The sequence below is a fragment of the Alexandromys fortis genome, unplaced genomic scaffold (genome assembly GCF_014885135.2).
Source record: "Alexandromys fortis isolate MF-2015 unplaced genomic scaffold, M_Fortis_MF-2015_v1.1 scaffold_102, whole genome shotgun sequence".
Lineage (NCBI taxonomy): Eukaryota > Metazoa > Chordata > Mammalia > Rodentia > Cricetidae > Alexandromys > Alexandromys fortis.
Genome location: NW_026067984.1, coordinates 2,781,562 through 2,799,637, shown reverse-complemented (window position 1 = coordinate 2,799,637; position 18,076 = coordinate 2,781,562). Strand labels below are relative to the sequence as shown.

The window sequence follows — 18,076 nt, the reverse complement described above, 5'->3', positions numbered from 1 at the left end:
CTGTGGCTGGACTTAGTCTGAACAAAGCCCATTGATCTCATGATAATGGGGACCACTGAAATAACGGACAGTACAAAGTGTAGAATAATGTCTGGCAAAGAGTAAGCCATCAATAAATGCTTAAGATGCAGACTGTATAGATTATTCTGATCATTCCCATTTCTTCCTATTATCTCACACAGTAAAGGTGGCCTTTTCCCCTAGTCTGTGCTTATAGAATGTGGACAGAAAGGAATTGTAACTCCAGGATTTAAGAGAGATGTTAGATACCTGATGAGCAGCCATTAGTCTAGATTCTCCTCTTGTTGACTAAGACAAGTCTAAGTCTGCATCTGGCAATGAACCATGCTGCTCTGGTAAAGATGCTCTTGACCAAGTGGAGTGGTCAATAGATATAGATTGTGTGTAGTTTGGATTACCTCAAGATGGTTCATGCTGCAAACCGTGGGTCTCAGCTTGGTGATGTGAGAGGTGGCAGAGTGCTCTTAAGAGGTAGGGAGTAGCGGCAGATCCTTAGGGTGCAGTGGGGGACCCTTAGGGCTTGGGGACGCAGTCTTGGGGAAAGAAATGGCACTCTTGCTGGACCCAATGATGATTCTTAGAAAGAGCTGTCTTCAAAAGAGAATCCTGGGGATTGGAGAGCTGGCTCAGTAGATAGAAGCACTGAGTACTCTGTTAGATGACCTGGGTTCTATTTCTATGAATATCACCCCATGGCTGCTCACAAACATTTGTAACTCTGGTCCCTCAGAATCTGACACCCTCCTCTCTGCCTTTCCTGGGCATCAGGTACATATATGGTGCACAGACATAGATGCAGACAAGGCACCCATACATGAAAAATAAATAAAATTTTACAAAGAGCAATTCTGTCTTCCTAACTTTTGTGTGTCCTCTTTTTCTACTAAAACACTCTGTGTTCACCATGAGGCCTCAGCACAGTTGGTCTCATGTCCACTTCTGAGACCAGGAGTGTATTAAGTGAGGCATGGGACTTCTAACCTCCTTAGATGCTCTCTATCTTGCTAACTCATAGGCTCTGTAGGTTATGATAATCAAATGTCAATATGCAGAGGCTAGAGTAGGAGAGATCTATATGCTTCCCAATGTCATACCAGACCCAGAGAGCTACTCTGTGAGAAAGGTAAAGAGTCCGTGCTTAGCTAATTGCTGAGCTGCAGGCCTGAAGAGGAGTGGCAGATGTGGCGTCTAGAAGAGGCGATTGGTGGCTCATTGTCCACATTTGTGCATATCTACATAACCAGTTAAACTTTAAGAGTCACAAGGAACAAGTGGCAGTTCGCATTCTCATTCACATTCTTGGAAACGTGCCTCATTCTCCCCAGGAGGATTTCCTGTCCCAGAGGGAACTCCTGACCCATGGCCTCCCCCCCTCTTCTCTCAGCCTTTCTCTTCAGCATTGGTGCTCGCTCAAACCTAACCTAATTCTCAATGCAGGAAGAGGTCTTTCCTTATACATAGGTCCTAGTGTTTTCATGTAATGAGAAAAACAATAAATACTAGGGAATTCACAAATTACTATGCTGTTGATGTTTTCCCAGCTCTGAGAAGATGGTGAAGAAAATCTTTAGGCTCTAGAATCCATCTGCTGTCACAAAGAAAGTATTTTTTGTTTGTTTGTTTTTCAAGATAGGGTTTCTATGTGTTACAGTCCTAGCTGTCCTGGAACTAGCTCTTTTAGACCAGGCTGGCCTTGAACTCACAGAGATCTGTCTGCTCCTTCCTCCCGAATGTTGGGATGAAAGGCATGCACCACCACTGCCCGGCAAAAGAAAGTAATTTTATAAAGTCTTTAAATCAAAAAGTAACTATTAAATATTACAAAATGTAAAATAAAAAAAAACTGCTTCTCTATGGCAGGATGGCCTGTGGTAGATACAAGCTTCTTCTTGTGTGGACATTTCCTCAGCAAACACAACCATGGAAAACAAGAGAACAGAAACTTAATATAGTCATAAGAGTTGTGTATGGAGAATTTCTGCTGCTACTGACATTTCTGAAAGATTTAGTTTGAATGTAATCTGGACACCAGACTTAGCCAGCTTAGACTGCTACCATAATAGCATATAGACATAATCTATAGGTTCTTATTTTTCACTGTTCTCAAGGTTGGAAGTTCAAGACCATGCTGACAAATTGAATTCTTTGTGAGAACCCTCTTCTTGACCCAGTGTGCTGCTGCTTTAAGAAATATCCTCCTTAGGTTCCCATGTTTGAACATTTGGTTCCCTGATGGGTGATATTGTTTGGGAACATCGCAGGGTACTGTGTTCTCGCAGGAGGAAATGCATCCCTGGGGGCAGGATTTGAGGGTCCATAGCCCTGCCCCACTATCAATTCACCCTTTCTGCTTCAAGTGTACGATTGAAGATTTCTGCCAGCTTCTTGGTCCAGCGGCCTCCTGCCATGCCTCCACTGACACTGTGGACTCTCACTCTGCAATCGTGAGCCCTTATAAAGTCTTAACTTCTGTAAATCGTCTTCATCACAATATTTCACCACTGTAAGAGAAAAGCAGCGATACACCTGCTTGCTGATTTATCTGTCTTACTCAGGAAAGAGAGCGCTTAGCCATTCTTGTCTTGCACAAATTCTTGCCCCATCTTTTAAGCCCTACTTACATGCCTTCCTTATAATCAAATTACCTGCCAAGGGCTGTGGAGATGAGGGTGTGGACATTTTGTCAGAATAGAAGGTTGCCTAATCATTTCTGTCAACTACGCCATTTTTCCACATGAGAAACTCCTTGCTTCCCTGAAGGTAGTTCTACCTTAATTTAGACAGAAGAAACCACTAAAGAGTTTATGCCTAAAGAATAAGTCTGCTCTTAAAGATCAATTATTTAAGGACATTTCAAATAGTCTTTTGGCAAAAATAAAAGCTGAATGTAATCAGTTCCTAACCAAAAAAAAAAAAAAAAAAAGGGGGGGGGGAGCAGTTCCATGAACTGAATACTTTTAGTTTGGGAGATAATGAATTAAGACAGAACCCGGAATGGACTGTCTTTCTTTCCCATGGATTAATGGAATAGCATACATCTGGGGCCATTTTATTCTGTTGACATTGACTACTGTCTGTTGAGTTCAAGAGAATAAAGGGAGGGCCTAGGAATCTGGCTTATAGACGCTCTATAATACTATTATGAGATTTAAGCAAGTTGTTTTAACTCAAACACAACATGTGCAAACAGTAACTATCTGTACTCTTAAGAATCACATTGTTTAAATGGATTATAAAGCTAATATTTGATAAGAGCTTACCACATGCTAATGCTGTATGTCCTTTAAAATATTGTTACATTAAATACCCTGGATTGTCTTTTGTTTAGAAGAGGAAACAGGTGCTTAGAGAGGTTCATAGTTGGGCCAAAGAACAGGAATCCTGTGGATATCATTCTTCTATCTCTTTCATCAGTTTTTCCTCACACAGAAGATGTTTAATATCCAAGGGATTCCGGGCAGGGATGCAATAAAAAGGCCTGAAATGATGTACAGGAAGCGACATAAAGTCCAAGGTTAGAATTAGTACTCTATTTAACCATTAATATCAAAACAGAAAGTTTACATTTTGAGATAATATTTATGCCTTAAGGAAAGTTTTACAGATTCAGAATAAATCCAAGGAATATTTTAGGTAGATAAGGAATCTGTTCAGATTGGCCTCCTCTTGCACTTATTGGTGGCTTCAGGAAAGCCAAGGCAGGGCGTTCTTCAGGCTTCCCTGCTCTCCCAGGTGAATCTCATTTGCCTAGAGTGACATGAGCCTTTCCTTCTCTCCTGCAAAAATGTTTCCATCTGGAGGAGCATGCCACACAACAGAATACTATAGCAGAGAAGGTGAGTGTTTGGCCCTCTCGTCAGGACCATAATTCTATCGGTCCTTTTCTGAAGCTTCTCCCAGCAGGTTATGCTTGTGCGGTGTGTGCTGTGCGGCAGGCAGGCTCATTTGACCCCTGCTGCTCCCTAGTCTATAGAATCGGGTCCTAATTGAGGATGATTTCACGCCTGGCTTTTGCTTAGCCTGTGTCTTTATCATTGAGGATCTGGATCTTGTCTTTTCATAGTTAGTTGTATAATGTGCAATTTTAAAAGTTAAAAAGGGGTTTCATATTTAAGTAGCTGTATAAAGTTAGATATCCCATTGTTTGAAAGATTCATCTGTGTAATCACAGCATCCTTGATGGGAGTGTTTCGGTTGCCCGATGTCTTCTTTGTCATCTCCTTATTGTCCATTCCTCCTCAGGTTATGTTTGGCTGCTGGTGTACTGTTCTTGCTTTGATGTTTCCCACCTCCAGAGTGTGGTGATTCAGACAGATTTCATTGCTTACAAAGACTCTCGGGTCTACCTGAGACTGATGGCTGCCCTTTGACCTTTCCCGGGGCCGACTCAAAACCATGCACCTCCAACAGCGACCTTTAATCCCCGAATAGATCTGCTCTTGTTCCTTATGAGTCTTCCACCGCTAAGTGACTCACCTGCACGTTAGAAGGCAGACTAGAGGGAGATTAACCAAATGTCCACGTATTTTCTACTGGCCCATTTCTGTTCATATGATTTTTGAGAACAGGAGCGCATGAGAATTCTAGAGACTCAAAACATCTGGAACCCTAACTGCTGGGCTGTAATACCATGAATCCTGAGCAGTTCACAAAAGGACAGCGATGCTTTAACGTTCTGTTTGCAGTTATGACCCCACGTGAAGGATCCCCCAAGAAACTCAGGTCCTGAAAGCGCATCCCTCAGCCGTTAGCATCATTTTGAATACTTCTCGAAGTTCTGGAGTTTGAGCCTAGTAGAGGAAGTAGACCATTGTGGGTGTCCTTGGGAACTATAGCCAATCCCAGACCTATCTGTATGTCTTTGTCATGAACTGAGTAGCCTCTGTTAATTAGTCCCCTAGGTGCTGTGCCTCCTCACAAGTCCCAAAGCAATGGAAGCCAAGCACGATGAACCACTGAAACCGTGGGCCCAAATGAATTCTGCTGATTAATGTCAGGTATTTTGTATCAGTGACAGAAAGTCTAATACACTTGTTTAACCTCTTATCTATTACAGAGCATCTTGGTCTGTAGACTTAATTAGTGGTTAAAAGTAAAATGTGTCCTTGGCACTGGTTTTTGTTCCTACTTCATGTTCTGGCTTTGTGGGAGCCTAGCCAGTTTGGATGCTCACCTTCCTTCACTTGGATGGAGGGGGGAGGACCTTGGACTTTCCACAGGGCAGGTTACCCTGACTACTTTTTAGACTGGAGAGGGAGGGGAGAGAAGTGGGGAGTGGGAGGAGGGGGAGGGAAATGGGAGGCTGGGAGGAGGCGGAAACTTTTTCCAATAAAAAACAATTTTAAAAAAAGTAAAATGTGTTTAGTTAGTTCCGTAGAATTAGCTGTAAGTTTGCCAGCTGCTGCGATGTAAAGACACAGACGAAATGTTTATCTGCATAACTGCAATAAACATGAAGATGCTGATCACCGCTGGACACACACACACAACACAAGCCAGAGAGCAGACTTCTGGATTAGCACACATGAACCAGGACCACAACGCACCCACCCACTACTGGGAGGAGTGTAGCTGGCTCTGCTCTATCTTCCTTAAGGCCTCAAATGAAGGACTTGTAACCAAACTAGGGCGGGAAAAGGCTGGAGCCCAGTAGCTCCGAGCCCATCCGAATTCCCTCCGCTCTCTCTGATTGGCTGAGATATGGGAAGAAACAGCGCCCGGTCTCCTGTGGTTCTACTCGTCATTGGCTGGGAAGAGGTGGCAATCAGGGCTGGCCCAGGCTGATGCTCTAGCTGCAGCTCTGTGCTGGTCTGGGTGCGCTGTCGCTGCTGTAGTCGCTGTCTGGGTCTCTTCCGCCGTACCCTTGTGCCGAGGCTGTCTCCCGGGCTCCGGGCGCAGATACCATGGTGAGTGCTGTCAGGACGCTCAGCGGGAACCTCACACCTAGGCTGGGTGAACCTTAAGAGACTCGAGAGCGGACTGCGCGGTGCTGCAGGAGCAAGCCGGGGGGCACAGAGCGGAAGGCTGCAGGAAACAGCGCCTTCGGTGGGAGGTGGGGACACATGATCTGCTGGAGCGCTCTGAGTCTTTGGGTCCCGAGTAGGTACCCACTGCGCAACGCTAGCCTTCGACTTAGGGTGATTCTCTCTTCCGTGGGCCGGGTCAGGTGGGAGGCTCCGGGGCTCAGATTCCCTTGCTGTCCCTGTTGTACCGTGGTGACAGGTGAGCAGGGGTAAGAAGATTGGGAAGGGGGGAGGTGCGGTGGAGCCGAGAATCCATTGATTCTCGGGAATCTCCCCCTTTTAGTATAGAGTACCCAGAAAGCGCAACCAGATGGCGAGTGACAGGCCAGCGGAGCGGGGTGGGCGACGCGGTGGAAAGGAGCAGGTCCCTGACCTCAGTCTTTCCCTGCCCTGCAGTACGGATTCGTCAATCATGCCCTGGAGCTGCTGGTGATCCGCAATTATGGTCCCGAGGTGTGGGAAGACATCAAGTAAGTGAACAGCCCTGCTCCCAGGGCCGCGCTGGCGCCGTGCCCGCGCTGGCTTCCCTAATGCTCCAGGCAGGGTCGTGGTGCGCATCCTCCGGTCTCCGCTCCCACGCTCTGGAGCCGGGACCAGGAGAGGAGGGTAGGCCCTGGCGTGGCCCCTTGGGGTCACTGCGGCCTCCTCACCCGGTCTGAGCGTGGGAACACCCTGCTAGAGTCCTGAGGCTCCCAGTCCAGGTTCGGAGGGTTGGTCAGCTCCCATGCAGGGGCCTTAGAAAGGTTCTGGGACTTGAGGCAGGAAATGAACAGAAGACTTGCTCTGCTCTGAGATTTACACACCTGGTACACATAATATGGTTAAATCGTTTGGGTTTGCTATAGTACACTCAGAAATTATTTCTCCAGTAAGTCACGTGAAGCACGTATTTAATAAAGGGACCTCTGGCCGATAACCTCAAATCAGCCTTGTTTTGCTGGGCATTCTTCTAGGAGTGCTAACAGAGCACCCTAGTTTCTGTAGAACTTCGAGCCTGCTACTCAGATGGGACAGAAGAATACACTTAGGTGAGATTTTTAAGGCCCTGGTCACCTCTGAAGCCTTTTGTGGGTTTTGGGTTGGGTTTTACTGGGGGCTGAATTCCGAGCCTTGTGCGTGACAGGCGAACACGATGCCACCAAGCTCCATGACTGACCTTTAGATTTTTTGAGAGATCTCCCTAGATACAGCGTAGGCTGTCCTGGACCTGCCAATCTTCCAGGCCTCTCTGAGCACCAGCACGAGAGGAATGCGTCACCATGCCCCGCAGAGCATTTACCATTTAACAGAATTATCTTTCCTTCGCTTCCTTGTTGAAACCAGCGTTTAACTCTTGCATAGCCGAGTGTTGCTACCAACCAGCTATACTAAAATCACAGGTAGGCATCACCACATTCTAACTGGCTAGGGAGAGTGGTGAGGATTAAGAAGGGCAGAGGGGAACCCATTTCTCTTATTTGATAAGTTCCTGGGCTCAATGATAGCACACGAGCCCTTGTTATTTTTCTCAGCACATTTTTATTAGCTATCGATTTCGTGGACTTTATTGTTCAGTAATAGGATGGTGATTTTCTTTAGTTATCTGTTTCCATGGAAATAAGCTCTAGAACGCAACATCTTCCTCCAGCTCTCTTGGGTACGAGGTTTTAATTGATGTTCCAGAGTCTTTCATGTTATTCACATTTATGTTATTTGCAGGACACATCTGCATCCTATAAACAGAGGGCCAGATGAGGCAGTTATGACTCTATCAAACAAAACGCTAAGAAGTAAGGCGACTTGGAGATTGTAATTTTTTTGACCTTACTCATTCTTTCATAGTTTTGGTTTTCAGTGGAGACAGGCACCGTTGAAGACACTAAGCACACGCCCTCACGGTGTAGACAAGCGTGAGGATGAACATAAGCCCCATTCTTTGTGAATGAAGGGAGCACACATCCCCATATGTTAACCTTTCACGTTTAGAAGTGAAGTCCTCAAAAGTCCATGGCAGACAAACCATAACAATTGATATGTTCAGGATTCTGAGAGTACAAGAACAGACTATAATGAGTTAATAATCACTATTCAAATTAAATAAAACTTAGAATACACCTCTGAGTATTATCAATGTTGATAACTAGTCAGTGTAGAAAAAAATTTACTTCATAGAAGAATGTACCAACACGTTTATTTTTAAAATTAAATTATCCAGATACTTGTTTATGATGGCTAAGACCTAAACATATATATATTCTATTAACTTTCAAGTGGTGGCTGAAATTGTTACATGTTTCTTCATGTACGTATGCGCACACGCACACACATGAGACTGGTTCTTGCTATGTAGCTTTGAATGAATGGAGATGACCATGTGGTTGAGATTGGCTTGTTCTCACAACAGCACAAGTCTCTGCCTCTCATGGGCCTGGACTACAGATGTGTATACTTGAAGTATGGTTGAACAAAATTCTTAGTTGGCCAAGTGATAATAATGCCAATCATCCAAAACACTTCTTATAAATATGAACCAGGTCATAGAGATCATTTTTCTCTGAAATTACTGTGAGGATGGTGCCCTTACCAGAGGAATAGAATAGGGTTGGCCACTCAGTTGCCTGCTTTCTCTTTAGGAAGGCATTCCTCAGGTCATGGGTGCAGTTTTGCATATGTGTTGGACAGTCTGGCTTGGTTCTCGCACTGAGGGTCTAAAACTATTTTTTGCTACTCTGCCTGGCTTCCCCAGATGCTGCTGAATGCTTCCTGGAAGAGCATCTGCCCAAGCAGCAGATGCTTACTGAGGGCGAGAGAAACAGAACTGCCAAAGGCTATTGCCATGAAGATGGCCCTCCCCTCCCATTCCTGAGCCTCCCCGGCAGCCATTCCCCAAGATGCTACCAGTTTTATGGAAGTCTCAATATGAGAGAAGAGCTGTTTTATAATTTTGCCTCCATACAAACCACACATTTCTATCTTATTTTTTGATCTGTGAAAAACTGTCTAATTGTATATTTTAACATGTTTTGTAGTATTTTTTTTTTAGTTTAGTAGGAAGTGGACATCCATCCTTTACTAGACAGGAAGTCACACACTTAATGACAAATAAAACTCTAAGTAATAGATTCCAGATAAAAATTCTAGATGACTGTGAGCAGGAAAATACCTCCTTGGAAACTCGGTGACCACATGAATTAGTATCATCAGCATCACCGGACTCCCAAGAGCTTTGTCTCCCCTCTTCAGTAAAAATTGCCCCAAACCCAAGCCCAGGCAATTCCTCTCAAAGTGTCAGACAGAAAAGGCTTAGTGTCTACTTCCAAGACCAGCTTCAGGATGTTGTGGATGTATCTGTATTGTACTTCTCAAATGTAGCCATGTACACGTCATTGCTATGTTTTGAACCAGGGAACATCCAGTGTTCTGGATATAGCGTCACTACCCACTTTTGATCTATGTAGTAACATAAAAAAGAGTAAGAGACAAGCCCTGCTACCAAGTCTGCTTCAAATCTTGCTTTGTAAATTTATTTCAAATTTTTAGATGATCCTCTTAAAGAAGCCATGTCTCTTGAGTGATGAGAAAAAAATATCTATTATTCATTTAGAAAATGTAGCCAGACTTTATGCCCACAAGCATATCTTTTAAATGCTCATTAGGTCTGCCTCTGTTGCACTGCATCAGCTCTGGTTAACCTGACAACTATATTGTGCCAGTGAGCTCTGAGATTCTCTGTCTACCCTTGAAAATACACGATTCAAATGATTAGAAGTCTCTTTGAAACAAGTGGTAGATGTAGCTGAAAATGTAACTCAGTGGTGGGATCCAAAACACTACAAAACACAGCCCCCTCTCACACATACACCGCCGTTCAGGAAACTGTCCTGACTTGCCTACAGGCCAGAGTACTGGGCTACCTTGTATCAGACTTTCTGAGAGATTAGAAATAACCAGTTCAGTCCAAATGTTGGTATGAAATCTGTAAGTTCTAGAATTATGCAATATCATTTTAGTTAATAGACACTGTTGTCAATTTGTGGTCCGTTGCCTTCCAAGTGTTTTTCATGGCTTTGCTCAAGCTGCTGCACTGGTCTTCTTCCTGCATGGGCTCTTTCGTTCATTGTTAAGCGTATCTTTAATGAACATAGGTTAAACAATTCGGGCACCGAGGACAGAAAAGCAAATGATGTCATTCTTGCCTTGAAAATGTCTAGAGATATCAGGATATTTTTAGTCTTAATCATTTTTTCTAAAAAAAAAAAAAAAAAAACTTTCCTGTCTGTCACTCAAATAAGGAAATGGCTTGACTGCTGGATAGCATGTATTGCTATTCCAGTTTGGATTCCGTATGTGTAGTTGAATTTTCTGAATATGAATCAATATTAGGGCCCAAACAGCATTTTTTTTAAATTAGGATAGTTACATGGCTTCTTAACCTGCTCAAGCTTTCCAAGTTTCAATTGTATATAAGGAAACTGATAGCCTTGGTTGTTGCAGGACCTTCAGTATTATCTGGAAACACGCTTAATATGGTTCTCGAATAGCTGCCGGAGTAACGGCATGCACCGCTTTCCACTTCCCTCTGCTAACTGGGTTTTCCGACATCTTTCTTCTGCAGCAAGCCTGAACGCTGTAAAGCTCCATTTCAACAACAGTGGCCTGCTTTAGGGGTGTGGCTCAATGCTAAACAGTCTGCCTAGCACTTTACACCCAGACAAAATACCAAGAACAATAGCCCATTGTGCCTGCGTGCTAGTCCCAACCTAAACGTTTCCTTTCCCTTTGCTGGAGGTCCTCACCTCACTTCTCACTTTCTCCTCTACCCTCTTCACACACTGGCTGGTCTAATTTGCTTCAGACTATCCCTTGGCCTTCTTTCCTCTTGGTCCTTATCAGTTCCCCTCACCCTACAACTCCAACAGCCTTCTTGCCAGGTTTTCTGTGTCTGCCTTGTGCCCACCGTCTGCCTTCTGCAGACTGTAGGAAGATCGTTGTTTCACTATGCCATCTACACGGAGATTGCCAGTGCTCTATCCTGAGTTTATCAAAACCAATGAAAGAAAACTAGGGCATCACCATAATCTGGCATGCTTTATGGCATTTTCACATTCATGATGGGGTGAGTTAAATAAATTTCTATGCCTTTTTATAGCTGAGCCCAGGTAGGAAAAAGCCTATGTGTGTTTGAAAGTGTGACTGGCCCTTCATATGAGAAAGTTCTTTAAACTTTCTAGAACCCGTTTCCTCTATGTATTTTCAGCCGAGTGCTGAGATATCTATTTGAAACAGGAAATGACTTTCCAGCTCACTGTGTTTGTCATTGTTGTCTTTTCCTTTTTTTCCACTATGAAGTTGCATTTTGAAGAAATTAAAGGAACACTGTCAGGGGCATTATGTGTAGGAGGCTGAAAAGTCACAAGTTACTTTGGAGCCAGTCCTCTGAGACCAGGCTGTATGCTTCTAGATGTGTTTACCCTAGAAGAGTTTCCAACTATAAATACAACATACTCATTTTCTTACTCAAAAACAACCTCTGAATATTAAATTCCTTGAAAAGCTTAAAAAAATAAGTAAATTAGCTGTGCATTATGAGTGAGACCTGTTTCTGTAGGAAATTATTCCAGGTAGCCTTAAAGCCAGAGGAAGACACACTGTGTATGTTTGCTTGATGCTAGGAAGCTAACTGCTTAGGCCTCACACAGCTGCTGGTGAGCTGTCTAAACAGAATCTTCTAGAATCCATACCACTTTGAGAACAACATGGTGCCTGCATGATAAGGGAGGCCATAGCATTTCTGATTGTTTTGTTTCTATGATCTGCAACAGCCCAAAGACTGGTCTAGGGGAGTCTTAATTTCCTTAGACTCTTCCTCTTGTGTGTGTGTGCATTAGGTATATACCAGAATCATATTAGCCTGGTCTATGCTGTGTGTGTGTGTGTGTGTGTGTGTGTGTGTGTGTGTGTGTGTGCGCGCGCGCACGCGCGTTCCAGTGAGGACTAGAAGAGAACCCAGAAACCCCATGCTTTCGCTCTCACTGTGTCAAGATGGGATGACGGCAAATATTAACTTAAACATGGCTGCTGTTTGCGAGAGCAATGTCCTTTGCGATGTCTTTTTTCCCCTCCAGCAACAGGGACCTGGCAAATGTTTCCTCATGGCGTGTTGGAAGGTGATAGTTAAGGGTTGACGCTGTGCAGATGTCTCTAGGAAAGCACACTTAAGGAAATGAGCACTATAAAGAGGAATCTCTCCAGCCCTGTTCCTGGGCGACAGCACAGACCTGAAGCTCTGCGGCTTTTGTGCTCACTGTTTCGCCTGTCTGTGCACCAAAGAATAAATAGTAGGAAAACGTTGCCTTTATCGTTTGTATGTAGAAAAATGGAAGACATTTTCCCTTTATAAACTGTCGATGACGGTAGTAAGGAAGGCAAAGGTCAGTGTGCACCGTGTCCCATTTGCCCTCAGCATCCCACCCTGAGGTCTGATCTCAGTCACTTAACCATGCTGAGGTGGGGAGTTGAGCCTCTTCTGTTCCATGCTCTGTGTTCTATAAATGTCCACACCTCCCAGCTTTGCCCTACCGCAGCAAAGGCATTTGAAGGAACTGTTTCATTCATTCAGCGTTGTGCTCCCTTTCCTAGTCATGGGTGAGTGTGCTTTGAATTATTCATATCTTCTAATATCTGACCTGCCTCACCGGAGTGTAGGCTTCTTACCATTCTTAGGGTAAAACCTAGAGATTGGCGCCTTCTCTCCCTTCCTTCCCTTTATTACATGTGTCTCTATTTTCCTCTTACTCTCCATGAATATGATACATACATTTGCATGTAAATTGTTTTTACACCCTAAATTGGAGACAATAAACAACATTTGTATAACATATACTCATCGTATGTATGTATGCATATGATTCAGAACACATCTAGGTCCTTAATTTGTGGAGATGCTGGATAAGGACAGTGTCCTAAATTGTAGCGAAATGTATGCCATGCTGAAGTTAGGTGTGGGGGGGGACTTGGCAGAACACCATTCTATTTTGATTACAATATCTCACTCACTTTGGACAGCTGCCTTATAGGTCTCCTGTATCCTCATGCTGTGGACACATAACATCACCAAACCGTCAGTCACATCCACTCCATTCACCCTTATTGTCACTTTGTAAGTTAGGGAACGGAGGATATTAGAGAACTTCCCTCACACACCTTCACAGAGTAGGGACTGGGGCACAGTCATCCTACCGTAGGCTTTCTCCCAGTGAGAACCTGTACTCTCCTTCCCAGGGAGGGCTGACTTAGCAAAGACTCCACCCATCTGTACAGGTGACACTCATGATTACGATTTGAAGGTATTTTTATTTAATCAGCCATCACATCTGTGAGAGAAAGCCATACCCATCGAAATTTTGAGCAGATTGTTTGCTTTGAGGGGAGCTGAGATCAGGCGCTCCCCAGGCAGTGTTGATGCCCAAATGGATCCATCTGTGTGATAAGGCTGTGGAAGGCGCCCGTTTAAGACAGTTATGAGTGCCTTTCAGAGCTGCAGTCATTGCTGTGACAGGTCTCTCATGTCAGGAAAGTCACAGTGAAAAAAATATACCAAGAGTGAAGGCATTGTTTTGCTTAGAACTGAGACCCCATTGTCACTCATCAGAGCATACATGAGTGACAGCTTTATTTACAGGAACCAAGCTTCAAGGAAAATCCAAAATAGAAGCTGGCCCTAGATTTAAAGGCCTGTCTCTCCTTCTGGCAAACTCTTCACACTGGAGTCGCATCTTAGGAGGGGTTCAGAGATTTATTAAAATCACTGCACTTAGATAATGAGAAATAGCAACTATTTTTCCCAGCCACTTACAAAAAAAAAAGCCACATCCAGTTTCAATGTTGCCTACAGTTATTATCTGTGGCTTCTAATGGAACATTTTAATTTTCATAATGACTAGATACAGCTAAGTGTTTTTATTACACTTCCCTCCCTCTCTCCTCAGCATTGCTAGGATTTATTAGAAAGACCAAATCTGTGTGCACCAGTGATGCTCCTGGATCAGTAGTTCTGGGGGTGCTGGGTGGAACTGAGAGTCTGGTAAGTGTGAAAATTTTCTGGCTGGGAGCTGACCTTTGTTTTGAGATGTCATTTCCTCGGACCTCAGACTGTCCCATTTCGGAACATCCCTTTCTCATACCTCCATGGGATGCTTCTTTATCCATCTGCACAGACCTTCCCTGGACTACACTTTCTGGGGAGTGCTTAGCAGCAGCAGCCCAGGGTAGGAAGCAAAGGCAGCATTTCTGTGTTCACACATGAAATCAATGGATAGCTCCTTAAAGTTATGAGAAATGAAACTTGGCCATTTTGAACTCCCAATATATCTAATTATTTTCCTTTAAGTCATCCAAAATATACTTAATACTAAACATGAACTATGGACTTCGCAGTTATACTGAATATAGCTTGATTTTGTAATATGAAGTATAGACATTCATGAGGAATAAGTGATTAATTCATTCCCTTGTTTTAAAATGTGCACACATGTATTAAGATGGTGATTATTTCAGTCAATCCACAAAACGTTATTCTGCTATATCTACCCACTACCTGTTTTTTGGAAGTAATTAGTGGATATGAAGAGGAGTTTGCCGACAACCATCAATCAGTGAAAATGAGAAGTGAATGGCTTTAAGGAAAATGTCATCCTTCAATAACATAATACTTATGTAGTGAACACAGCATATGATTCTATATCACTTTGTCACCATTGGAGAATTTAGCCACTCTTTTAAGTCACATAGGGAAGCAGAGCTTGCTTTTGGCCATCAGAATCCATACATTTTACCAACAAGTCAGCAAAGAGCCCACTAGCTTTATTTTACGCTGCATAGGACTTTGAGTTGTTCCTCTTGTTTCTCTCCCCTAAACATTTCCTCTTCCTTCTTTTTGTCTTCCCCTCCTCTCCTGGACATTCCCTCTTCTTCCTCCCCGGTGGCCTCCTCATTTTGCTTCTCCAGCACCTGGACCTCACCTGTCAAACCACACTGGGTGTGGAGCGTGAGGCCAAGGCTGACTGTGCTCTCCAGTGGCTGCAGGAGAGCGCCGACGCTGTGCTCTACCCATGACATGGAATGAAACCCAGGGAGTGGACTCCCTCGGACACGGCACCCCTGCATGCAGAAGTGAAGTTCTTTGTTTTTCACATGCTGTAAAGAAGGGCATTGACTCATAATTTGGAGAAAACCAAGAGAGGTTAACAAAATAAATAAGTAAATAAAAGTATCCCAATATATTTAATTGAGAAAATTTCAAATTATAAATCTCAGCGAAACCCTCAGTTTGCTGTATCTGTAAACCAAAATGATAGACAGGCCAAGGGCTGCTCCCCATGTGATGCAGAAGTTATGCAAGGTTGATGCTCAAGTTGACTTTGAAACAGTGATTGGGTCTAGAAAAGTTGGTGAGTATACCTGGATTCGGGTAATTCCAGGTCTAAGGAAATGCTGCATATAAAATGTAAATGGTAGATTATTAGAAATATTACAGATATAGGCATGTACATTTGGTATTGGTTTTAAGGAAAATGTATAAACACCATGGGTCAGCAAAGCAAGAGACAGAATTGTAGAAAACTGGAACTTGAGCAATGTGTTCTGCTTATATAATCTAGCTACCAGCTTGTTTCCTAAATTTGCTGACATTTGCTAGTCGCCTTCTGTGATTTCAGTCAGGTACGAAGTGAAGGGGGGTAAAACCCTCCCAAACTGAAGAGAGAAAGAATGTGTAGTAGAAATGGAAGAAGAGCCACTCAAGATTTTAAGATCACTGACTGACGGTGTCTGGGTCTGTGATGAAGATCACTGACGGATGGTGTCGGGGTCTGTGATGAAGATCACTGACGGATGGTGTTGGGCTCTGATGAAGAGTTCTGGGGGGGGGGTGACATTAATCACCTCCTTGTCCCACATCACCTCATTGTACCTCCATGGAAGCTAAGATATTAGCCACCATGAAACCTGATCCCATATGAACATATCAGAAAGTTGGACTGGTGCTGAACACTGACAGGGCATTTCCGGTAGCGTCTGCAGGTGGCGCTGCCTGCCTCCCCTTCCTTGTGGCTCATGTCTCTTCCTGCTCAGGTTTTCTGTTAACCAGGCACAATGGGGGGGGGGTGAGTCTCCAGTGATTCTCTAGTTACCATGTCCCCTGAAATTGGAGGGGGATGATGAATGAGCTGCGGAGAGGAGAGACCTTGTTCTAGAAGGCAGGGTGCATGAGGGTGGACAGCAATTGCCCTTTTGAAGACTCAGGTAGCATATCATCTCTGAGACCTTAGTGCCACTCCATGGAGTATGTAAATCCCTCTGTTTCCTTCTCCTTCACTCATTGTGTCTCCCTTGTCTTCTCATCTTGAAGCATCTATCATGCTACAACATAATATAGAATTTAACCTATTTTTCATATTACCTCTTTCTACCAGCTATCTACGGGTCAGTTAGGGCTGGTATCTTTGGTAGTTTTCTTTACTGTCATGAAAATGCTTTGAAAAAGAGCCTAGAGCATAAGAAACATTGAGTATGTGTGGAAAAAACTTCTGGGGTCAGGGACTAGAAAAGATAACAAGCAACCGGATATTCCCCACGGCTTCTGAGATAGATGCTAATAAGGAGACCTAAGTGTCTGAATAATTCAATGGAATTCAGCATGACCTTTCCACAAGAAGACACTTTCTGGTCTCCACTGCTACTGGACTTTGACTTTATTCCCCTCTAGGGAGCATGTTCTATGATCATTTTAGGAATAGAAGATAAAGGAACTTGTTGCAATTAATAGAGGATATAGGAACAGTTGGTGGTTGGCCCTGCCTAGTGTATTTCTCTGCAAAAAGCTGCTTCTCCACTTTATGCATAGGGGGTGTGGATGCTTCTCATTCGTTTAAAGGTTACTATGGCTGGGAGTGTGTTTTATACAAACTAAGTTTATTATAAAAATACATGTTGTAATTTGATTTAATTCATTTGGGAGAACAGAACATGGTTACTATGGTGAATTAGCATACATTTTATTGCAGACTTGATTAGCATTTATGCATATTTTAGGTCAGATGTTTCTAAATTCCCATGTGAACATTGGTGTTGGTTCACAATAAAAAATTAATGGGATAATAACAGAATCAGCACAGTCATGTCCTTTAAACCAGCAATTCCATTCCTAGGAATTCATTCTGTTTCTATATAGAAATAAAATTAGCTACAAATATGTTCATCATAATTTTATTATTTATACTTGTGGAAGAAAATAAAATCACTCTGCCTCACTGCCAAGACTCAGTGTATTTAAACAATGCAAATTGAGGCAGCCAGCAGTATTTGTTGAAATGAAAAGATAGCCATCAAATATGACATTGAAATTGGCAGCATTGAAAAGCATTATATATTCAAGTGTAGAAAACTTGATATAATATTGACAGTAGTTTTTTCAGGCTAAGGGAAGCTTGTTATTACAATTTTAGCTTTTTTCTTTCCTGTGCCTTGTGAATTCTTGCAATCCGCAATAGAACACCTAACCAGAATCCCTGCATTATCAAAGGGTACACATCTGTCCATTACATGTTCAGAATTTTTCTGTATTGTCCCAATGCATGCTATTCAGAAGATGTAAGCACTTTGGAGAACTATGTTCCTTTCACTTGATAGTTATATATGTTTGGGACATAGAATAAGGCCACACTTGACATATACCTCAATAATTGAGTTTGTATTAATAATTGAGAATGTAATATTGTTGAGAAAGTAAATATATGAAACTCCATCTTAATATGCACAGCTAAACCCACATGGCTGTGTGTCCTTATAGCCGTGGGAGATGGGTTACATTCTCCCTCACATTTCAGAAAATTGTCATGCTCCTGCTGTATACGTGATTTGCCTAACTTCATCCAACTAATAAATTCTGAACTCTGAAATCCTGTTTCCTTGGTCCCGGGAATGGAATTTAAGACCTTGTGAGTTCTGGGCAAAACAACATCCCAGCTCTGCATGATCGCAACACAATCATAAAT

The 18,076-nt window shown here is 43.2% G+C and overlaps 1 protein-coding gene across 1 annotated transcript in view; it reads left to right on the top strand.

The window, feature by feature from the left end:
- Positions 1-5,791: 5,791 nt before the first annotated feature.
- Gucy1b1 (guanylate cyclase 1 soluble subunit beta 1) overlaps positions 5,792-18,076 on the top strand; it is a 41,264-nt gene continuing 28,979 nt past the window's right edge. Inside the window, exons 1-2 of the mRNA XM_050158855.1 lie at positions 5,792-5,927; positions 6,441-6,514. Coding sequence (XP_050014812.1) covers positions 5,925-5,927; positions 6,441-6,514 — 77 coding nt within the window. The 5' untranslated portion in view covers positions 5,792-5,924. The remainder of the gene's footprint in view (positions 5,928-6,440; positions 6,515-18,076) is intronic.